Below are 24721 nucleotides of genomic sequence, written 5' to 3'. Positions count from 1 at the left end.
AAAACAAAAACGAATAAAATGCTCACTGAGCGATAAACTCCAAACACAAAATCAGAACACTTATTTCTCATCAAATATGAGATTTCAGACAGAAATATTTCAAGGGATGTTTTCTACTATCATCATTATTGACCGTGTAAGTTTGATCTTCAAGATTTTTGTTTCTTACCAATTCTGTATTGTTCCTTTAAAGACACTGGACACCGTTATTTGTAATTTTGTCAAAGACCAGTCTTCTCACCAAACAACAAAACTGTGAAAATTTGAGCACGAAGATGTGTGCTTTTAGATGGTTGATTTCGAGACATCAAACTCTAAATCTGTGGTCTCAAAATCAAATTTGTGGAAAACTACTTCTTTCTTGAAAACAACGTTACTTCAGAGAGAGCAGTTCTTCAGCAGTAATTACCAAAAAAGTCCATCACAGTGCCGTTAAACTTTGCATGGTGAGAACACAATCAAGTGAGGTTTGTACGTTCTTGCTCTCTGTCCTTACTCTATGATGGTACATTTATGCTACATCAACTCGTTTTTTGAGTTGTTGGGGTTCTGAGAAAAACAGGTGGGATGACAACTCAACTTTTTAATCAGTATGTTCTGATCAAGTTAAATATTGGACAGGCAAATGCATTCCACACAACCAACCTCTGAAAATTTCATTAAATTCCATGGTTAACGTTTCATTACAAACAAATGAAAACAGTTTGAATTTTGTCACCAGGTTTTATGCATGCTCATGTTTGGCTTATCTAAGAACTTTGGTGTATTTTGGGGAGTCTTCAAAGACCATTTCCTTTTTTCCTCAGTTTTTGAATGGGAAAGGATTTCTTTGGTTTTCAGAACTGATCGATTGTTGTAATCCAATATAAATATACATTCCATTTCTAGCTGAATACAATTTTTTATGTTCCTTTTTTATGCACCATGCTTTACAAAACTATTACAGGCTATACATAAATTCCTTCTTAATCAATACATTCTTGGAAAAAAAAGAACAGGAAACAAAACTATATGAAACAAAACTTAGTTTTGTTTAAAGCCATACTAATCCTGAACTGTGTCTTTCATGTTCAAAAAATATACTGAACTTAGCCACATTAAAAAACCTATAACTATCTTCCTCTTTGAATATATCAGAGTAGCTTTTTAAAGGCAGTGGACACTATTGGTTAATTACTCAAAATAATTATTAGCATAATACCTTACTTGGAAATGAGTAATTGGGAGAGGTTGATGGTATAAAACATTGTGAGAAACGGCTCCCTCTGAAGTGACACAGTTCCGAGAAAGAAGTAATTTTCCACGAATTTGATTTTGAGACCTCAGATTAAAAATTTGAGGTCTCGAAATCAGCCATCTAAACGCACACAACTTTGTGTGACAAGGGTGTTGTTCTCTTTCATTATTATCTCGCAACTTCACCGACCATTTGAGCTCAAATGTTCACAGGTTTGTTAATTTATTCATATAGTGTTGAGATACACCAAGTGACAAGACTGGTCTTTGACAATAGGAGACTTTCCAACGCTAGGCGGCAGCAGACATACCGGGTAAATTTCCATTGTTTACGTAGTTCTGAACATGCGCATAATTCTGAGAACAATGGATTTACCCGGTAAGTCTGCTGCCCTCTATCGTCCCAGAAAGTCTCCCATTACCAATAGTGTCCAGTGTCTTTAAAATGTATCCGAAACATATTTTAAAAACATATATAACTTCCTCGACTACAAGAATAAAGCCCTAGATTTAAATCAAATTGACCGCCAATCTTGCAAATTATAGGGCAATGAATGCGAAATCAGGACAAAACCTTGAGAAACAACAGGCATGCTAATGGGAGTAATAGACTTAGCAAATAAAAAATATCCTTTGCAAACTGAAAATACACACAGTCACGGAGTGATTGGTCTTTCCTGGTCAACATCAAACACATGTATGAGATGTAGTTACGCTGATTGCTTAATTAATTCATCCTTCCCCCTTTCCCCCCAAAAAAATCAAATTATAAAAGACTGCACATGGTTCATGCTAACTTCCAAAGATAACTTGGTTTTAAGGGGGGTTTAACCTGTAACACATTTGTCTTAATTTTGGGTTGAATTAATTCAGGTTTCAGTGTTCTTATACTCTATTGGTGATAGTGAGAACAATCTTTTTCAGATAAAGCCACTGGACACTATTGGTTTTTGTCAAAGACCAGTCTTCTCACTTGGTGTATCTCAACATATGCACAAATAAACAACCTGTGAAAATTTGAACTTGATTGGTTGTTGGAGTTGCGAGATAACTATGAAAGAAAAAACACCCTTGTCACACGAAGTTGTGTGCTTTCAGATGCTTGATTTCGAGACCCCAAATTCTAAACTTGAGGTCTCGAAATCAAACTCGTGGAAAATTACTTCTTTCTTACTTCTTCCGATTCTCAAAATGTTTTATACTATCAACCTCTCCCCATTACTCGTCATCAAGTAAGGTATTATGCTGATAATTATTTTGAGTAATTAACCAATAGTGTCCACTGCCTTTAAGCGCTCCACAAAACAAAATTCAGAGAGAATTTCTCAAGTTAATTCAAAAGTTTATTCTCAAGTTTATTCTGAAATTGACATCAATAACTCCCACAATTATTTCGATCTCAAGCTAGACTTGTGGACAAGTCGTTAAATCGGCCCCACGCGCTGAGATAGTGCCCCCGACAACACTGCTCTCGCGCGAACTCACTGCTCTCGCGCGAACTGATGGCTCCCCGATTTCGACTCGAAATCGGGGAGCCATCAGTTCGCGCGAGAGCAGTGAGTTCGCGCGAGAGCAGCGTTGTCGGGGGAGCACTATCTCAGCGCGTGGGGCCGATTTAACGACTTGTCCACAAGTCTAATCTCAAGCTTGAGGTGAGTATGACTAGTACTATAATTCCAAGACATATTAACACTTTCAAATGGTTTCAAGTGTTCCTTTTGCCTACAGAAAAAAGCATACACGAATGCAAGAAAAAACTTAACTAGTGTAAAATGGCCTTATAATTTCAGCACAAAAAACTTGCTAAGCACAGTTAATCGTGCTTTTAAATTTTAAGCAGAAACAATAACAGCCATACATGCCACAAGTTTTCAGGGATGGTTGAGAAAAGAAATTTACTTCGCAGTTGTTTTTGGTCTGCTTAAAATGTGTATTTTATAAAGTTGAGACCTGTTGATGTTACCAATTTATGTGCATTTAAAAAATAAATCTTTCTTAAATGTTTGATTAAGCAATAGTTTTAAAAGATTGTTTTGGGGAATTTGTTATGGCCAGGGTTTTGTTTTTGTGGGGAGTGGGGGCCAGAAAAGGCCATTTACATTTTAAGAGCAAGATGGGGACTCGGGATGGATTTGGAAAAGAAAGTTTAAAAAAGCAAATTTCACTTTGATCGTTGGCCAGACCGGTCACTACGTCGCAAGATGAAAAACATTCCTAAGTGAGGCAGTGTACAGGCAGTGGCAACTATAAGCATGTGGTTCTCCCACCTCCCCCATTGCTGTCCATTCCGCCCCCCCCCCCCCCCCATTTGAAATATGGGCTTTTTATTAATAAAATTAGCAGCCCAAACTGCTAATCGCTTTAATGTGAAAAATTCAGTGTTTTTGTTTTACCCTCACAGTCAGTCTTTACAAAATAGTTAATGGCACGAAACAACAGCGCCGAAGTGGGGATTGTTTAGAGAAATGCAAACAAAAGGGCTACAGTTTTAATTGGCCAGAAGTGCTCCCTATTAAAATGGTGTTTTCCCCTATGAATTCTACTCTAGTTTCAGTGCAGATTATTGGAGTATATTCCATAGCTTTTTTGAGATATGGTAGACACTTGGACGAGTGCGTTGTTTACTTTAGGTGTAGGCTTACACAGACAATTTTATCCATTTGCACATTTTTAACATTTTTATTGGAATACACTCCATATCTTTTCTGAGATGTATGGTGGACTTTTCACTGTGTACATTATTTGGTTTGGGTATACATGTTGTATACTGAAAAATTACCCATACCTAATTAACTCAAATCATCAAATGGAGGATTGTAGGACCATGTCAAAACAAAAGACAACAAAACAAAGAGGGATCAAATTTGTATATTTATTATAATACTTTTTTTTTAGAGGGGGGGGGGGGGTGGGATCCACAAGACCATAGTGCATGTGGCTCAAAATGTTTGCTAGACCAGAATTGTTTTTACAATACTAGAATTGAGATTTTGTTTCATATCTGCACACAGTTTAAAGCAGTTTCAAGGAAGAAATCTCATTTGTATTCAATGGGCAATCTTCATCATTACTCGATAGAATTTGAAGAGATTTATCACTTTGCGACTTTTGAAAGTCAAACTTTTTTAAACAAAGTACAAGACCACTGGACTTGGCCAGTCATGACTTTATACTAGCCTTTATGTGTAAGCACTGTATACTCGTACTTTCCCCAAGTTTTGTGAAAAATGTCACAGCAGGCATTACTCAAGTGGGATTCGAACCCGAGACCCTGGTCAAAGTTACTAGCCTCGGGCCTGTGGTCAAGTATGAATTTAGAGCACTAGGCATTGCACACAGTCAACCAGTTCTAGGTAGTCTCCAAGAAGGCTCAACATTCAAAATTGGCATCTTATCTTTTACAGGTAACTTGGAGGCAACCAATGACATGCCTCCAAGTTGCCTGTAAAAGATAATATGCCTGCATGCAGTAACTGGGTTAGAGTTCATAATTCCATGTACAGTCACAGGTCTGTCTTTCGTCCTTCGAACAGGTAGTACCACAGACTCTGACTGCCACACTTCATACTGTCCACCTTCTAGAAATATAGGTCAGCATTTGGTGCATGGGTTTCTTCTGTTTGTATATGTTGGGCGCGATCGGTCGATAGCGCAGCACAATCGGTTGATCGCGCAGATTGACCAATCGCGCCCAACATATACCATGTGAACTCTGCTTACAATAAGTGTGACCTTGTACCTTATTTGGGTATTCTGGCAGGCAAGATACTGCACTGGTCATATGGAAAAATTTACATTTTGTGTCATAACTTCCACATAAATCCAAGAGTTATGGGTACGTGTCGTGGCCGAGCGGTTAAGAGCACCAAATTCAAGCTCTGCTTATTCTGTTCAGCGGAGTGTGGGTTCGAATCCCGGTCGTGACACCTGTGTCCCTGAGCAAGACACTTAACTATTATTGCTTCTCTCCACCCAGGGGTAAATGGGTACCTGTGAGAGCAGAGATGGTTCTTGTGATTGATTTAGCCAAGTAGCGCGATTGTTGCACGAGGCTGTATACTCCCCAGGGAGCTGAGACGGTGTAAGGAGTGAATTAAGGCCCAGTGACCGGGGGTAATAATTTTAAGAGTCCCTGCCTGTAAGAATGTACCAAATTAGGGGGGGGGGGGGTGTGATTCATGGGTTCGCAGATCTTCTTCCAAAAAATTCCAGTACATTCCCTGTAAACACAAAAACGTGAGCCAAGGTCATCCCAGAAAGTAGTGTAGTTTCATATGACCTTTGACCTTTGTTATATTGATCCCAATTATTTTTCAATTAAAATATGTTTAGGAACACTCAAATACAAGAAAACATTGATGGGATCTTGTTGGCATAGATACTTACAGTGATGAAAAAAGTGAATGTTGTGCCAATTTAGGCCAAAATGTGTGGAATGACAATACTTTAGAAAATTTTCAAAAAATCTTTTGACATGCAAGTTGCAGAGATCCCAAGATTCTTTTTTCATTTGTCATTAGATGAAAACTGTTGCAATACCCAGTTGCCATAAAAACAATTTTTTGTTGTTGGCGCGCGAAGTTACGGAGGTGCGAAAACGCAATATATTGGTAAAATTTGAACTTTGACCTCTATTATCTCTCTGCGCCAACGAGATCCCACTCACTTTGCACTTTAATTTGGTTTAGGGATGCAAGCTCTTTCATTTGAACTTGTTTAATTCATGGGATCTTATAGGCGCGCTGAGTTATGAGGCGTTGAAAATGGCACGAGGGCACTGTTCGTCAAAGGTTCAGGTGCGCGTAACATGATGCGCCAACGAGATCCCAATTTATTTTTTTTACTTTTGTTATGAGCCCAACTGGAGGTTTCAAAAAATGTTTTACTTTTGTTGGGATGACCTTGGCGCACATTTTTGTGTTTACAGGGAATGTACTATTCGTTTCTCGAGGGCTTTTAGGCCGAAACTTTGATAACTGGTAACTCCAAAACCAAAAGCGTCAGCAAAGAAAAATTTTTGATTTATTCGTTTGGTATGATGATGTATCACTCTAATTTTTTAGAAGATCTGAGAACCCATGAATCACCACTTGGTACACTCTTACAGGCAGGGACTCCTAAGCACTTTGAGACACCCGTTCGGGCGTGAAAAAGCGCTATATAAACTCAAATATTATTATTATTTATGAAAGTAAAAGCTCGACAAGATTTGAGATGTGCCCCCTTTCATCATACCAAAAGTTGATAAGAATTAGACAGTGCAATCTTCATAGAATATTTAAGATTTTATATTTTCTTCCATTGAGCTGTGTACATCATGCCTGCAGGAAGTCCAGGCTCTGGCTCTTTTGTAAACATGTGACGTCACAGGTCACATCGTCTATTGCTGGCCAGGTACCACAGACAAGGCCTACATGTATATAAATGTCCATCTTTGGGAGGGCAAGGGGATAACTTTCCGTATGGCGCCACCACTTTTTCACTCGTTTTTACAAAAAGGGATATCTCATTGAGGTTAATTAGATACTGTATTATTTCATTATCGAATGAAAAAGTGGTGGCGCCATACGGAAACTTTTCCGGGCAAGGCCATTTTCATTTTGCAAGGGGCACTTCTTTTGGAAAATCTTAACATACATTTGACAGGGCATGGACAATGATATTTCAGTGCTACGATGTTGTCTCCATACACAGTCTCAAATAGCTATCCCTAATAAACATTTGTACTCCTAGAATAGAACTTCATAGTTGTAGGAGTAGCCCTTATCACAGAATCCTTTCGTTCCTCTCTCGTTACAGACGAAAGAAACCAGGATTAGGGATGTTATTTATCTTATCTATCAAATATAACTGAGGTATGTTGTGCTGTTCGTGGAGATGACAGCGGAACGAAACTCATTTGAGTAGGCTGTTACTGTTAAATTGTGGGTACCCCTTTTAGTTAGTTGCAATAACGTAACCCTGCCGTCGGCAGGGTTACGTTACAATATCGCAACTAGAGGTACCCTTAATATGTCTGTTGCTAAAATTCTACTCTAGGGTCCATACCAACTTAATGATTAATTAATATTATATGAGGTTCGTTCCGCTATCTTTTATCGTCTCAAAGATCAAGGACTACATACCTGTACTGCATGTGCGATACACCATGACCATGCAACAGATCTACGGATCATAGTATGTATTTGCTTTTGTTGTCCCTTGGGCTTGCCCATCTCGGGGTATATATTGTCAATGTATTATGTTTTGTACTGTTATGGCAAATATAATAATAATAATAATAATGACAGTGCAATTGCATTAATGTAATAGTTAATACATTTTTTTAAATATTTTGAAAATTGGACCACAACAATTTAACTAGGCATACCCCCCTCCGCTCCGGTAGACAACAGCCATGACAGCATGCACTTTGCTACACTTGTGACTTCGCACATGTACCGTGTACGGTGTAGTAAGTGACTAGCCCAGGTTGAACTCCTCCGTCGTCGCAGAGTGGCACTGATTGACGTCCTATACTACCAGGGCTAGTAGTAGTAAGTGACATGCTCGAAACTTTCCCCCAATCCATTTACCATGTTTACAGAAAATACAATTAACAGTCGGTAGCTGAAATTTCATAAATACTTACATTATTACAGTGCACGGAATTGAGAGCTAGCTTGGGCTTTAATAAACGGGAAGTCCTATCATTTATTCAGCAGTTCACACAGTTTCTGTTTAGTTCCGCTATGGTTCTGCACTTTTAATACTTCCATCGCTTGTTCAATATGCATGCATTGTAAACATCACAGCGTACTGACAGTACACACGTGCTCGTTTTGATCGGCAATGTCCATTAAAACAGCGCCACCACACGGCGAAGCTTCACATTACACCTTAAAAAGTTATTCTTTTGAACTTTAATTTTTTTTAACGAACTAATTGAGTCCCTACTTATGAAGTTAACATAGGTCCATAGTCTTTATTTAAATTTGGCTGTTTTTCTATTTGTAATATTAATTAATGTTTTTATAAAAAAAATTTTTATATTAATACAATTTTAAAATTTTAATGTGCATGTAGTTGCTGGGCACCTCTGAATTACTGAGAGGTTTCCCCAGGGTAAAGAAGAAATAAATAAATAAATAAATAAATAACTATGACTTGTAACTAGTAAGTTGTTTGGGCTCCAAGTGATAGCTATGCGATATATTATAAAGTCACATAAAAAAATTATGTGACACTTGTCCCCTGGAGATTATGCCAGATGCCCCACATACGGCGGAGAACTGCGTAGACCCATGCAAACTTAATATTCTAATTATTGCAACCTTTTTTTTAAATCATCTTTCCCAGCCCATGTTAATATTTCCCCTACTGGGGAAAGAATCTTTAAACACAAGTTTGTGGCTGCTTCGTTACTCCGATGAAAGCGGAACTTATAAATAACGACACATGCAGGACCGGGGCCACAAAGTATCCTACAAATCCATAATTTCAAACTACGACTTTTCCCAATAATCTCAAAGATCATATATTAAAAATAAGTTAAAAGTGTGTTTGACATTGGTTGAAACGATTTGTGGCCTTTAGCCGTTTATGCATTTTGTGGAATCTTGGACTTTGTTATCCGCCCACATTTAGGGCCTATTTAGGGGTTCAAAACTATAAAGTTTGTTCTCTCCATTTGAATCTGGTCTTATGAATAAAATGGTCCAGTAAATAATTTGAGCTACAAGCCCAGCATCCTTGTGGATCCCCACCCCACCCATTCCCTATTGAATATCCCCCCCCCATATGTGATTTGAATCTACATCCCACCTGCACCCCAATACAACAAAACCTGTTCATAATTTTTTACAAAATAAATCACACAATGATTACACCAAAATATAGTAAGCTGCCGAGTTTAATCTAGTTCTGGTTAAAGGCATTTAAACAACAGTACACAGTGTTACTGAATTTACACTTAAGAACAAGTCATTAAAAAAAAACACCCCCCTACGACAGGTGTCGACGAAAAACATAAAGGTAAACGGTTTTGTTTCAGAAGGACTTTGTTATACATCTGGGTTAATTGGACAAACTGGTGCATTGAATAAAGGAGGAAAAACAACATTTTGCCATAAAATATTTTTTACACATGTTCACAGAAACTGAGAAACACTAAAGTTAAATTCATACAATCGTTTAAGTATTTTTACACTTACTTAGGCAGACAATTTTTCTGATAAGCGAAAATAGGCAGGATACCAGTCACAAATGGTACATGGGGGTACTTTGGCTGGTAACCTTATTCTGGTTAGCATAATATTTTGTTGTGCTTAGCTCCTTCAAGAAACTGGGCCCAGGTTGATTCAGGTTGTTCCGTACAGAAATAACTGGGATAGAAAAAGTTTTCCTCTCGTCCAGTTCCTACACTCTTTGCACAGAGAACCCATTAAGCAAATTTCACAGAAATTTTCGGTAAATTATCCACCCTTATCAGCAGCAGATACACATAAAAAACCCAAAAACGTTTTCAATTTTGCAAGTTAAATTTTTGCTATACCATGTGAATTTAAGGTGTACAAACTTGCACTGCGTCATTATTTTATGAGTAGGGCCTATTGATGTAGCTCCTTATCAATTGCATCAGGCCATTTCATATGTTTGCAAGCAACTAGCTTTTCAAGAAATTTGTTGAAATATCACCATACTAGTCTTCTAACACATCAGAAATGGTGCAACACAAAAACACAGGAAAAGCTTGTCAAAATAGGAACTCGCATAAAATCTACACATCTTCATGTGTGAGAGTCTGTGACAATTGGTGGCATTCGTATGTTTTTTTCATGACAAAGCATTACAAAGCAGTCACCAACAGACAGTTTGTTGACTTGTGTCAGTCAGAAAAGGTGCTCAAATTAAAAATAATTGAACAGTATACACTTATTATGTGGATTGAAATCAATAGTTTAGTCAATAGTTTGCTTTTAGCTCCATGTGAGAATTTACTGCACGTAGAAAATTCGTTCAGCAACAACAGCTTGAAAGTAAGAACAAAACTGATCTAAAATGATATATCCGATTTATTATTACGCTATGCAGCATTATTGTTGGCACAATCGTTTTTAACTGTTACGGTATACTATAATACTGAACAGAAAATGGGTCAAGTTTTTTTTTTTTATTTACCTCGGCACCATGCTCGGTCTCCAGGGGTCGCTTTCACAAAGAGTTAGGAGATATAATACTATGGGTAGTTAGGACAATAATTCGAGATAAGACTAGTTTTAACTCTTTGTGAAATTCACCCCTGGCTCTTGGGGGCCTTTCTCAGGCATGCAACTGTAACTTCACTGAAAAGAGGAAATAACAAAATTTCAATGAATTTGTATAGTATTTTTTCAATTTTGAATGGTAAAACTTAGTTAAAAAAGAGGAAATCGGCTGATCTGAGAAAAAGTTGCATGCCTGCTTTCTTATGTACATATGTTATTAAATTCTTGTTTAGTCATTTAGGGTTTCTCTTGTTTTGTTTTATGGAGCGGAGGGAGTGGGGAATGGACATTGAGTGATTTATTGAGTGATTTATCGAGAGCCCGGTTTCATTTATGCATTTGGCTGCTGTTCTGAATCTTCCAGGTAGATACGAGTCTGGTGGCTCATAGAGACGTGTTTGACCAACCCCCAGCAGGATGAGCAGACCTCCTTGCAGTAAGCACATGTCCACGATGATGGCTCTGGTGGATTGAAAGTAGAAAAACAATGGTACTGTAAACGAATCAACCACAAGAAATAAAACCGCCGTCAATTTCACACCAAAGTATTCCTAACTAAGGACAAGTTAAGTTCCGTATCTGAAGACGCTAGGCACTTTGAATCCATCCTAAGTTAAGTTCCGTATCTGAAGACGCTAGGCACTTTGAATCCATCCTAAGTTAAGTTCCGTATCTGAAGACGCTAGGCACTTTGAATCCATCCTAAGTTAAGTTCCGTATCTGAAGACGCTAGGCACTTTGAATCCATCCTAAGTTAAGTTCCGTATCTGAAGACGCTAGGCACTTTGAATCCATCCTAAGTTAAGTTCCGTATCTGAAGACGCTAGGCACTTTGAATCCATCCTAAGTTAAGTTCCGTATCTGAAGACGCTAGGCACTTTGAATCCATCCTAAGTTAAGTTCCGTATCTGAAGACGCTAGGCACTTTGAATCCATCCTAAGTTAAGTTCCGTATCTGAAGACGCTAGGCACTTTGAATCCATCCTAAGTTAAGTTCCGTATCTGAAGACGCTAGGCACTTTGAATCCATCCTAAGTTAAGTTCCGTATCTGAAGACGCTAGGCACTTTGAATCCATCCTAAGTTAGGACGGGTTACTCGTCCTCACTCAAGATAGAATTAATCCTAGCGTTTCGTGAAATCGGCTTCAGAAGTGCAACTAAATGAAAATAAGATTATCACATCAGGGCTTCATGGTCCAACTAGAGATGCAAACATCGTTCCCCACTTAAATAAAAATATATATTTGGTTTGTGGTAACACCATGTGTGTATCTACTGAAAAGAACTGTTCGGCTTTTTAACTACTACCCGGGCAGAAGGTATAGGAATCTGGCTGGGACTACTACTTTAGCTGATAGGATCGTAATTAAATGCACTGTAATCTTCTCCATAGAATAAAGAACGACAGTTCTCTAAAAACAAACTCTACCTGGCAAGTAGATACTAGGTAAAGATTTATGTTTATCTGTTAGTACTAATATATCAAGGCAAAGTTCCTGATATATTTTATTTCCCATTCCTTTCAACCAGAAAGTTTGACTTTGGTTGTATGACCCCACGCGGGTGAGAAAGTTGGAGGAAGTGCAAAGAGCATTTTTTTATTTGAAAAGCTTAAAGTCTATTGGAAATATTTTAAAGGGGCACCTTGGCCAAGACCAGGGCAACAGACACATTGGACTTCATGCCCTGCCCGACCATGCTCTTCTTGGAAACTCAGGTATGTACTACTATCGAGAGGGTATGCAAGGTGGAAGGAGCAGAGGTGAAAGGGTAGGGTTAAACTTGCCAAACTGACGTCAAACTTTTAGGCTCTTGCATAACGTCAGATATAGCTGCTTAAGCACAAAAATAAGCTATAGAAGCAAAACTATGCTAACCGGAGTAAGTTTACCAGCCAAAATACCAGGTCACATATACAATTTGTGACTGGTATCCTGCTTATTATTGCTAAGCAGGGAAGTCGGGCACAGGCGATTACCAGCCAGATCTACCTTTGACCTTGAGTGCCATAACACTGTTTTAATGTGAGTGTTAGTTAATTTCAATCTTGTAGTTATGCGTAATTGCATGATGAAATTGCATGGATTTATAAGACCAGTGGCTGTCGGGGTAAAGACGTAGGGCACCAGTTTAGAGTTACATCCCTTTTTTTCACTTACCATCTCCTTCTTTGCCCATTTGACTCTGTTCCATAAAGCGTCTGACTTTCTTAGCAGCAGGCGGTCCACCAGGGTGGGGGCTGGAATTGGCTGCTGGAATGACGGGGAGGGTTGCCGGATCAACATAACCACTGCTAGGGTTTGGGAAATAAAAAAGACATTGAATCAAGTAAACAGCTATCAAAACAAGTACACAGCAGTTTATGTTCACAGCCACAATATCTTGCTTGTTACAAAAATGTTACAAATTGTGTGTTCATCCTTTAAGCTACTTTTAAAAGAAATTTTATGTATCACAGTATGATATTTAAAGACAGTGGACACTATTGGTAATTGTCAAAGACCAGTCTTCCACCAGTACTTTTGGTGTATCCAAACATATGCATAAAATAACAAACCTGTGAAAATTTGAGCTCAATTGGTTGTCAAAGTTGTGAGATATGAATGAAATAAAAAAACACCCAAGTTGCACACAAAGTTGTGTGCTTCCGGATGCTTGATTTCGAGATCTCAAATTCAAAACTTGAGGTCTCGAAATCAAATTCGTGGAAAATTACTTCTTTCTCGAAAACTACGTCACTTCAGAGGGAGCCGTTTCTCACAATGTTTTATACTATCAACCTCTCCCCATTGCTCGTTACCAAATGAGGTTTTATGCTGATAATTATTTTGAGTAATTACCAATAGTGTCCACTGCCTTTAACACATTCATACATAAACCTTTCACTTTTTATTGCAACAGTTGCTGCATAAAAAAAGGTCTACGTAGAATAGTGAGATTCGGGGCTTTGATTTGTTATTTTCATACCTGTTGTAAGTTGGCTGCACTCTCTTGAAACCCTTTGGCCGGTTTGGGTTAGGATCACTGACGATATTCAGATCTGTATAGACAAAATAATACTACGAATCAAGAAAGCTAGTCCACGCATTAATTGCCTTAAATTATTGACAATACTGCTCACTTAAAGCCATCATACACTTTTGAAAAAAAAAAAGAAAAAAAAAGTTCACAGATTTACAAATAACTTAAGGGTTTACAGAAGGTAATGGTGAAAGACTTCTCTTTAAATATTATTACATGAAATGCTTTACTTTTCAAGAAAAAAATTAAAACAATTATCAATTCTCGTTGTCGAGAATTACGGATTTATTTTAAACACATGTCATGACATGGCGAAACGTGCAGAAACAAGGGTGAGTTTTCCCCATTATTTTCTCCCGACTCCGATGATTGAGCTTTAGTTTCCCCAGGTTTGTTATTTTTTATATCAGTTGTGATACACGAAGTGTGGGCCTTTGGACAATACTGTTTACCGAAAGTGTCCAATGGCTTTAAAAACAAAAACAAAAAAACCTGTTAAACTTAGAAATGAGCAGTTCTGCTGGTTATCAAAGACAAATTTAGTGTCAATCTTCGATCTTAAAAACTTCATGGCTCTGCTTTATCACAGTATTCTGTGCTTAGTGAGTCAATGCTTTTTACTCAACCAGCAAGTTTTCTGATGTAGTTTTGTAAGCGAAGAGTTGCTAGGCTCTGCTTACTACTAGTATTCTGTGCTTAGTCAACGATTTCTGCTCAAACAGCAAGTTTTTTGAGGTAGCTTTGTAAGCAAAGAGTTGCTTACCGCAAAGTAGGTTTGCTGGAACATAGGGCTGTCGAAACACAGAGCTGTCATCAAAATGGAAGCAGACAATGCATAACCAATACCATGGTAGTACAATCCCCCAGAATATTGTGGGGCAAACTTAAAGTGGACAATTTGTGGCTGTACAGATTTATAAGTTAAATAAAGTGGGTATGCTAAAAGTTTAGAAATACCCTTTAGACAATCAAGGAAACTTACATGAAATCGCAGCTACCAGGCATTGAGGGCATGAGGTGGTGTAACAGGCAAGGGGAATCAGTCAAATAAAGCATAACCTTGGAATACTTACCCAGTGGTTGTGAGGACAGAATTCTTCCCTGTTCCAATCGGGCAGCTTTGCGTGCTTCTTCCTTATTGGAGAATTGAATGAATGCATACCCCTTGTGCAAGGAGATGCCAAGAAGGGTGCCGTGTCGACAGAAGATCTCCTCTAGTTCCTGCTGACAGACAAACTCAGGGTTCAAGTTGCCGCAGAACAGTCTGGATTCTCTGGCCTGTTGGTCGTTGCTGTTTGTGTTGTTGCTGATGTTGGACACCTGTCGAGGCGAGTGGAATCGATTGAAGTGTTGTTGGTTGAACCCCAGGCCGGGACTGCCACCGCCGCCGCCGTAGAATCGGTTCATGATTGAGAAAGGGGGAGCTGTTCTGGACAAAATGACAGCAGATAAATCAAATCAAAGTTTCCTTAATGCTGTGTTTCTCCTGTAGAAATACAAGAACATGGCCCAGGGCTTGATTTCACAAAGCAATAAAATCCATCGCAAGACAAATTGTCAGTATCACCATAGTGATTTGCATTGTGACATCACACTTTACCAAGTAACTACTACTGATTTGCAGCTACGATCAATTTTAGCTTTGTGAAATCAGCCCTAAGTCCCGGTTTTACACAGCCCCAACTATCATCTTTTGGCAACTTTTCCTGGCAACCAACTGCAGTCCATGCTACAAAACCACTTTGGTAGAACACAAGTATTTTTCAAAACCAATGTCCAAGAAAATAAAAAGAACCTTTTTCAAAGTTCTTCATTCACATTTAAAAATGTGAATGGATTCTCCTCTTGGAGATTGCCTGTAAATTGCCCCAAGGCTAGTTGTTATAAAATTAAATGTTATAAATTGCTTAGTGCCGATGTCACAATACAAAGCACCAGTATTACTGGTGATACGGTTCACATGTTAAAATCAGTCTTTGCTTTTGTAAATCAAGACCACCATTAGTTTCTTAAGGTGGACCCCAGACAACAAGGGAAATTTTTCAAGTTAATTGCCTCGGAAGGTTGTTTCCCCCACTTTTAAAAAATCCTTTTCAAAAATTGTTATTAATTCGTTTTGTTTTGGGGGAAAGATATGGTGTGGGGGGGGGGGGGGGGCAGAAATCAACACCAACATTTGCTTCTGAAAGTGGACCCAGGTCAACAAACAATTTTTTTAAAGTAAATTGCCTCGGAAGGTTTTGTTTCCCCACTTTTTTAAAATTCTTTTCAAAAATTGTTATTAATATGTTTTGTTTCGGGAGAAAGATATGGTGTGGGGGTGGGGGATGGGCAAGAAATCAACACCAACACTTTTTTTTAATCCTGTCAATATTGTTTTATTAATTTGTTGTGTTTTGGGAGACAGATATGCTATGGGGTGTGTGTGTGTGTGGGGGGGGGGGGGGGTGACAACAAGAGGATGTATCCATAAAGATGCTTTAAAATGGGGATTCAAATAACCGTGTCTGCAAAAAATTTGCTAACAACGCAACATTTGAGAATGTACTCACCTTTTCGTGAAGAGACCACCAAAGAATGATTGGAAGAAACTTTTGAGGTAATTTTTGCGTTGATGCTTTTTAATTGAATTGAATCTTGAACACACTTTGCATGAAACCAAAACTTCCAGAGCAAAATCCCTTTAAAGACACTGGACACTATTGGTAAACAAAGACCAGACTTCTCTATTCAAATTATTGGTGTATCTCGACATATGAATAATGTAACAAACCTGAGAAAGATCGAGCTCAATTGGTTGTCGAAGTTGCGAGTTAACTTTGAAAGAAAAAACACCCTCGTCACACGAAGTTGTGTGCTTTCAGATGCTTGATTTTGGATTTTGGATTTGATTTCAAGACCCCAAAATCTAATTCTGAGGTCTCAAAATCAAATTCATGGAAAATTACTTCTTTCTCAAACTACGTTACTTCAGAGGGAGCCGTTTCTCACAATGTTTTATACTATCAACCTCTCCCCATTACACATTACCAAGTAAGGTTTTATGCTAATACTTATTTTGAGTGATTACCAATAGTGTCCACTGCCTTTAAATATTGGAGCATCTTAAGTCCCAATGGTACAGTAAGAAAGTTCCAAGTGGTATTCCAGTGGTTAGACAGGGGTCGGTTTCACAAAACTCTTTGTAACTTAAGATTAATCTTAGGACTTAGGACGAGTCCCAACCCTGCACTGTAGCATGCAGACCTTAAGATTAATCCTGAGTTAGGACGAGTTTCTCTTCCCAACTTGAGATAAGAGTAAGACGAGTCCTAACTCTTTGTGAAATCGACCCCTGCCCAAACGCTCCTTTAGAATAAAATGCTAGCCCTCGATCCACTCGTTTAGGATTGCCTTCGAATTGGGCTCAACGTTGTTGTCCAGCAGAAAGTTCTAGTAGTCCAATAAATTAAAAAGGGGGTGTTTTTTTTTCATCCCAGAAACATGACCGACTTTTGAGGCCCCCCCCCCCTTAATTTCCCAGGGATACAAGGTTCACTGGTCAGGATGACGTTGATGTAGGTCTCAACTATCCATTTTAAAATCTTAGTATTGAGGTTTCCTGGAATGATGGATCGGCCAATGATTCTCCGATCCAAAGTCTTATTAGTTGATCTAGGCTGAAATGTGTAACAAATTTAATATGCTACCACTGTTTAATGCCCAAAACCAATGCTCACTGAATTACAAACAAATTGGGGGTAAACTTTTGCTTTGGGATTTAAATTAACCGGTAGCTGCTTTCTTTCACCTTATGGGAGAATTATGTTTTTGCTTTTCCATTCAAGTGTTTTGGGTTGATTTGGTCTCCAATTATTAGAAAGATACTTTTTGCCCTTTTGCACTCTCAGGAACTCGTTGATCAAAACTCTGAAGCTACCGGTCCACCCATCAATCGAGTCACGCTCACGCGCTGCCGAAGTGGTCCTGTAGCATGCACTGCAGTTGGCGAGGTTGCCTCCAAAAGTAGCCTAGTGTGTGACAAGGTCCTTACTGTGCCAATTAACTCAGTTATCCAGGCATTAAAGGCCATGGCCCTAGTTGCCCCTGGTGTTGGCCTTGGTGCCCTTTTGAAGCGTCCCATTGTCTTAAAGATTTTACAATGGAAGTGCCCTTTGCGAAATGAAAATGGCCTTGCCCTTTCAACATGTTAACAAATTAAATTCCAGGCCTGGGGCCGATTTCACAAAGGTCTCAAATTGATCGTAACTTCAAATCAATCGTAGTTGCTAAGTAAAGTGTGATATCACAATACAAATCTCTATGGTGATACTGAAAATTTGTCTTGAGATGAATTTTATTGCTTTGTGAAATCGGCCCCTGGTCATCATTACAAACATTAGTTTTTTGGTTGCACCATTTGGAGAAACCCTGACCACTGTATTATACATGGTGTACCACCCACTTTGTGCAACTCGACTCCAAAAATTGGTCCACAGTTTGGTCTTGTGTGACGTTGAATGGGTCAATAACCCCTTTTTAAAGGAATATGTTTCCCTCGGATTGGGCGCTTTGGACTAAGGAAGAGTTTGCTATGAAATAAATATTGTCCGAAAGAAGTTTTAAAAGTAGAATGCTGTATAAGGATTCACACAAATATCCCTCAAAATTGTGTGGTTTGCCCAAGTTGTGAACTACACGCTCCCCCATTTTGTAAGAGTCAAAAAATTTCTTATACAAAATGACGGCCTGTTGTAATTAAAAAAGTTAAAGGAAACCAACAAGATGTACGATGTGAGGTATAGGCTACTAACTAGGTTCTATTTATAAAATTTCTTCCAATCCAATGCAAATTTGTTTCGTAAGATGGACGCTACTTTTGACCCAAAGCACCCAATCCGAAGGCAGCATATCCCTTTAAGAATACCCCTCATCACATAGAAGGTGTAGTTACCCCCACCCCCAAGGTAATTTGTTGACGTCATCTGATTTCAACTTTGGAGAAAAGAACATGAATTCAGATGTTTCCTACCCCAAACAGCTTTTTGTAAACACAGTAGCTTCCAAAAACAAATCAACTGCATATTTCACAGAAGCAATTCAAGCCAACTGCAGCTTGAACTACCGACCCTAGCGCAAAGCTGGAAACACTTGCACAATGCGTATACCATCTCTAGAGTCAAATTCTTGGTGGACATTTTAAAAATCCAAAATGGCAGAAAGGACAGGCGCGTGCAAGGGGTCTAAACACCAGCTTTCAAAGAGTGGATGCATTTTATGACAATTTTTTAACCAAAACATTTACGCCATTTCAGTAGTCTATGCTGGATTTGGTCCAGGAAAGTCTGAATTAGAAAATGAAAAAAAGGGAAGAAACAAAACCAATTTCACTGTTCTTCCTTGGTTGTTCGCTAGCCGAGTGCTAGTCAACATTAAAGGATAGGGTCAACATTCTCTCCAATTGATCCATCAGGTTGTTTACAATGTGCCGTTTTAGTGAAGATCAATGGACCCGTGAAATAACAAGCCAACTGATCCCACCGACTCGTCACCGAAAAATTGAAGGGCACACCCTGCTACGCCTCTCAGCTTTGCATGATAAAAATCAAAACAGTCGCAGCACTTCTTGAGTTTGTGCCAGAAGAAAAAAAAATTATAAAAGTACTCACCGTGTGTTTTAAAATGAAGTCAAAAATGTCAGCAAAAAGGTCTTCAAAAATCACTCCAAAAACGTCGCCCCAAAAATGTCGCAGAAAAATGTCACGACGATATTGAAAAAACACCAAAACTGCAAGTGTCAAAAAATGAAAAAAGCAAAAAGGGCATTTAAAATACGAGTCACTTAAAAAATAGAAATTTGTAAAAAAGTATTCTAATGGCACTACATTTTAAGAATTCATCTTCTGCAAGTAGGATCAACGATTTACAGCAATACGTGTTCTGGTCAAAATATGCAGTCCAACCATCAGAAAATGAAAAAAATAACTGTTGATAATTATTACACAGACTTTTCCAATGTTAAAGTGAAGTATTTCCCATCTTTTTCACTTCACCAATACACAATTAAAGAGCAAGAGGAAACATTTTGTACAAGTTTTCATATGTTTTAATCAGATCATTTATACTTAGTACATTCATACTTTCAAATAACAATGCAAACCATCTGAAAGCCGAGGTTTGTATTTGAAGTCATTACAGTCCGGGAGTGTTGTTCTACAAAGCATTGACGTCGTCCAGTCGCCATCTTAGAGGTAAAACGGTGACGAAACAATCAAGACGTACAGATTTGTACGCGCGGTGCATAGGATTGGCCAAGGAACAACCTCCTTTTGACCTCTATGTGAGGACACCCTACAGAAATGACTTCATGTGCATGAGTACTATTACAAGTACCTTGACAAAAATAAATACATTATTTCAAACACAACTCATTAAAGGGAAGGTTCACTATTGGTAGATGTCAAAGACCAGTGTTCTCACTTGGTGTATCTCAACATATGCATAACATAACAAACCTGTGAAAATTTGAGCTCAATTGGTCATCGGAGTTGGGAGAAAATGATGAAAGAAAAAACACCCTTGTTGGACGAATTTGTGTGCTTTCAGATAGGAATAAAAGACTTCTAGCTAGAAGTCTTTTTTTATTTTAGTGAGAAATTACCTCTTTCTCAAAATCTATGCTACTTCAGAGGGAGCCGTTTCTCACAATGTTTTATACAATCATCAGCTCTCCAATGCGCGTTACCATAAGTTAACATTTGTTTTGGGTAATTACCAAACATGTACCTTCCCTTTAATTAAAGGTATTATATGGGATCAGACAAACTAAAATAATAGAAAAAAAAAAAAAAGTAAAAAAAAAAATATTTGTCGAATATAATAATATGACTTCATTTCAGAGAGAAATATTTTCATAGTTTGATTTTCATATCAGTCAGCTTTTCAGACTTAAATAAACGATGTTTCTTATCCTTATACAAATTCTGTGTAATACCCTAGATAGGTTAAAAATAAATATGAAATTTATAACAGAGTGTAGGGCCACTGATTTTCCGTTTCAGAAAAGTGCAAATTCCGTTTGGCAAAAACATGAATTCCGTTTCAGGCACAAAAAATTCCGTTTCATGTTTTGTTATATTAGATAAAAGGTTTTTTAATACCCAGGGACACACTTATAAAAATCAATTTGAGATAAGTTGCACTGTTGACTTCGTAAAATGTTCATTTGAACTGACAAATTTCAAAAAAATACTTTAATTTTTTTATATTTATAATTGTGGATTATTTTGTATACTGCTGTTCGATGAAACAAAAACATGTAGTCAGGGTAAAAAGGTTGCACTGTGACTGCAGTATCAATGCACATGATGTGATAGACTTGATTCCAAGTCTAAAACTGCAGTTGATTCTCTGCATCAGCCACATTGTAGGCTAATGACAGGAGTGTATCCACAAGAGGGCGCTGTTTCAGCATGATCAAAGACTTGGGAACAAGTCTATGGACGTGACCGTTCTCCATCCACAAACGAAATGTCAGCCATTTTGTTTTCGCTTTGGCGACAGAATGTTGACAGTTTACGGTTTTATTTTAGACCTTTCCGAGATGAAAAAACATTGTATGTGTTCTTATAGATCATAGGTAAGCTAGTTTTTCTATTATTGTTAGTAAAAGAGAGGGAGAAAATGCAATTTGGGTGAACAAAAAAAGTTAAAAACGTGCCGCGAATAATATGCCCTTCGCTTAACCATGTTAACAACGTGTGTATATCATGTGTACATCATGTGTGTAAACATGGAGGATGGTGTGAAGTAGAACAGAATGATCCACGGTTACAATCTCGTACTTTTTAATGGTCTGATTTCTGATGCTTTTTTAGTTTAACGAAAAGAATCTTAATAAAGAATGCAATTTCAATAGTTTTGGCGTCAAGAAAAAAAAAAAAAAAAAAAAAAAATCAAATTTTCTGAAATCCCGTTTTCCGTTTCAAAGGGCGGATTCTGCGAATTCCGTCCGTTTTCCGCGATCGCGGAAAATCAGTGGCCCTAAGAGTGGTCATACTAGCAATAGTATTAAACACATATTAAATGGATGTGCCTGGAAATGTTAAAACCAATCTTTTGTGTCACTGAAAACTGCAGTCCTGGGATACTTCAATCAACTTCAAGAAGGCAAGGGGGCACAACTTTCCTTCTTTCCAGGTCATTTGCCTTGTAGTTGCGAAAATGAAACCCTCATCCCGTCGTTGGGAGGAGGGTTACGTTATCGCAACTATTTGCCTTGGTGCCTCTAACTGAAGTTAGTATAGGTACGACAACACTTTCACAGTAAATGTAGTTGTTGTAAAATGGAGTGTTACAAATATTGCAATGAACTAGGTAAAATGTGCCACAAGAATCTGCTCTGTGTGCTGAGGTGGTGCATTGTTTATTTCAAACTCCGAAACTCTGGGCCATGCTATAGCGCAAGTTTAAAAATCGTTTAAATGTCCATTTGAAATAAACTAAGCACCAACACAGCAGTCAGCAAAAAGCCTGAAAACCAGGTAGATTCAACATAAGTGCATATTTATTTTAATTTTATTTTAATCTACTTTAGCATGTTTAGTTTAACTCCCTAAAAACTTTTCATTTTTACAAAAAGGGATATCTCATTGAGTAGTTGCGATATAACATAACCCTCCTCCCGACGGCTCCCAGGCCAGAGGGTTACGAGTTTGTTTCGAGCGAAAACGGTTGATCTGGTCCAACACATACAATTTCGACAGTTAGTCACCAGATTTGCCCCATTTTTACCACTTTTCAAAAATCATGACACGAATTCTGAGGGTACGAACTTAATCCGAAATGTCTAATGCAGCCTGTCTTAATACTCAAAACACCATTTAGGAAATATTTCAAAGAAAAATGGACAAAAACTTACCAGATCCTGGAGCGAATTCCCAGGTTCATATTTTGAACCTGTCGCATCGCTTTGCAAATGCATTATTTTGTTGTTGGGCTAAACCATTCTGTACAGTGCGTGCACGCCATTATGAGTGAACGGCGTGCAATGCAAACGGACAGCGCGCACACGCACTGCAACATTGTAACACCCCTTTTACAGAATGGTTTAGCCCAACAACAAAATAATGCGTTGGATGCGACAGGTTCAAAATATGATCCTGGGAATTCGCTCCGGGATCTGGTAAGTTTTTGTCCATTTTTCTTCGAAATATTTCCTAAATGGTGTTTTGAGTATTAAGACAGGCTGCATTAGACCTTTCGGATTAAGTTCGTACCCTCAGAATTCGTGTCATGATTTTTGAAAGTGGTAAAAATGGGGCAAATCTGGTGACTAGCTGTCGAAATTGTACGTGTTAGACCAGATCAACTGTTTCCGCTCGAAACAAACTCGTAACCCTGCGGCCTGGCGGCCGTCGGGAGGAGGGTTACGTTATCGCAACTACTCATTGAGGTAAATTAGAAGATACAATTTATTTCATATCGAATGAAAAAGTGGTGGCGCCATGCGAAAACTTTTCCAAACCCATTTAATTGATAAAACGGATAACTTTCCGTATGATGCCACCACTTAATTCACTCATTTTTACAAAAAGGGATATCTCATTGAGGTAAATTAGATACTATATTATTTCATATCGAATGAAAAAGTGGTGGCGCCATACGGAAACTTTTCCGATAAAAATAAAAGCTGGGAATCTTTTCCAAACCCATTTAATTGATAAAACTAAAAGCTAAAATTGTACGAATTGTGTACAATGTCCTTGCAAAACGCGAGAGGGAGAGGGCGCTAGATAAACCATCTCTCTTCTGCACTTCGTTGTTTTTTCTAAATTGACATAATCTTCACCACTAAATTTACCATGTTAAAATACACCATTTTAACTACCAATACAGATCTGTTTATGCACTAATACTTCCAAATTCCGCTGATGTATAAATTGACTCACCGGCGACTAAATTAAACAATATTTTGGACTTCAAATTTCCCGATGAACGCCAGACGAAACATGCCGTTGATCCAGGACAGTCGTGAAAGAAAGACGCATTGTAGCATTCACTTCGCGCATGCGTGAGTTAAACAGGCTAGACTGAAACAGGGGGAAGCCACTACCAAATAAATACGTTTACATAAACGATAGTATTTTGTTTATTTTTGTGTTATGCAAGTCGCCCAAAACAAGGCTAAAAAAGCCACTCTAGGTATATGGCTACAAGGAAGAAAACAGAGATATGTAAGAGCCTATATTGAAAAAAAAAATAAAAAAATGAAATCCACAAAAAATAAGAAATATAACACAAATCGCCAGTTCAATTTCACTTTCACAGAGAAGAAAAAAAATATAAAGAATTTTATAGAGGCCCTAACTTTCCTCTTGTAATTGGAAATGAGTGGTGTGGGGGTACTTGGTGTCCAGCCCATCCAGCAGTACACTTGTTATCTCATTTTGGGGAGGGGGCGGGGGGGCAAGTGTTCTGATGCGGGGGGGGGGGGCTCTCTGGTTTGACTGTGTTCACTCATAGAGATTCTTCCTCCATGGTTCACCTAATAATAAAGCCCAAGGCCTATAGCCCTAGCCAATAATTCAGACATGAAATAAAAAAGGGAGAGCTTTCTGCAAATTGACCATAGTAGGCCTATATCTAACTTGCCAGTGGATTATCAAATTCAATTAAATATTTTCTGTGGCCTGATGTCCAGTTCATAGAGCAAGGAGCTTAAGCACAAAAAGTGACAAAGCACAAATCATTTCTGTTCACCAGAATCAGGTAACCAGGAAAAATATCATTTCAAAATGTACTATTTGTGACGAGAATCCTGCTTATTTTGCTTCGCACAACTCCTAAGCAAGGGCTCTGAAGAAACCCATAGTTATTTGGGATTAGAAAATTATATTACAGATGTACTCACTCGTACAATGTGAAAATCAAAAGCTGTATGGCATGGACAAAATTCCTGTAGGTCTACATGATTGTTTAGTTGAATCGCACACCACTAGGTAGGATAACTGATTAGGAAGTGGACACTATTGGTAATTACTCAAAATAATTTTTAGCATAAAACCTTACTTGGTGACGAGTAATGGGGAGAGGTTGATAGTATACACATAATGAATGTTTATGAGTGCAATGGTGCGAATATGTTCATGAGTTGAAAGATGGAATGTTCTATTCAACGAGGCGGAGCCGAGTTGAATGGAACATTCCAGCTTTCAACGAATGAACATATTCGCACCAT

General features: G+C 38.2%; 2 protein-coding genes across 5 annotated transcripts in view; both read right to left on the bottom strand.

Moving 5' to 3' along the window:
* LOC117289644 (zinc finger protein ZFPM1-like) overlaps nucleotides 1–7968 on the bottom strand; it is a 37098-nt gene extending 29130 nt beyond the window's left edge. For both annotated transcript variants that reach the window (XM_033770861.1, XM_033770862.1), the window contains exon 1: nucleotides 7868–7968. The gene's annotated coding sequence lies outside the window, so the exon portion shown is untranslated. The remainder of the gene's footprint in view (nucleotides 1–7867) is intronic.
* A 2637-nt stretch (nucleotides 7969–10605) lies between these two features.
* Nucleotides 10606–23521, bottom strand: LOC117289278 (heterogeneous nuclear ribonucleoprotein C-like). 3 transcript variants are annotated; one of them, XM_033770325.1, is made up of 6 exons: nucleotides 23433–23521; nucleotides 19152–19270; nucleotides 14577–14932; nucleotides 13450–13522; nucleotides 12642–12775; nucleotides 10606–10943 (listed from the first exon to the last, which is right to left on the bottom strand). In XM_033770325.1, exons 3-6 carry the CDS (start codon nucleotides 14908–14910, stop codon nucleotides 10813–10815), a joined length of 672 nt encoding a protein of 223 aa, XP_033626216.1. In that variant the 5' UTR covers nucleotides 14911–14932; nucleotides 19152–19270; nucleotides 23433–23521; the 3' UTR covers nucleotides 10606–10812. The 3 variants fall into 3 exon arrangements, with proteins under 3 accessions (XP_033626216.1, XP_033626215.1, XP_033626217.1); XM_033770324.1 differs by having other exon boundaries at nucleotides 14577–14927; XM_033770326.1 differs by having other exon boundaries at nucleotides 12642–12772; nucleotides 14577–14927.
* Between the last annotated feature and the right edge of the window lie 1200 nt (nucleotides 23522–24721).

This window comes from Asterias rubens, chromosome 4, assembly GCF_902459465.1.
Source record: "Asterias rubens chromosome 4, eAstRub1.3, whole genome shotgun sequence".
Classification (NCBI taxonomy): Eukaryota; Metazoa; Echinodermata; class Asteroidea; order Forcipulatida; family Asteriidae; genus Asterias; species Asterias rubens.
This window is presented reverse-complemented; position numbering and strand designations above follow the sequence as displayed.

What these genes read in the sequence shown, in the direction of transcription:
- LOC117289278 (XM_033770325.1), bottom strand. Translation starts at nt 14,910, where the DNA reads ATGAACCGATTCTACGGCGGCGGCGGTGGCAGTCCCGGCCTGGGGTTC. An exon ending in TCTGTCCTCACAACCACTGG is followed by an intron (nt 13,523 to 14,576) that starts GTAAGTATTCCA and finishes TTGTCTATACAG; the next exon opens with ATCTGAATATCGTCAGTGAT. An exon ending in AATGGGCAAAGAAGGAGATG is followed by an intron (nt 10,944 to 12,641) that starts GTAAGTGAAAAA and finishes TCAATCCACCAG; the next exon opens with AGCCATCATCGTGGACATGT.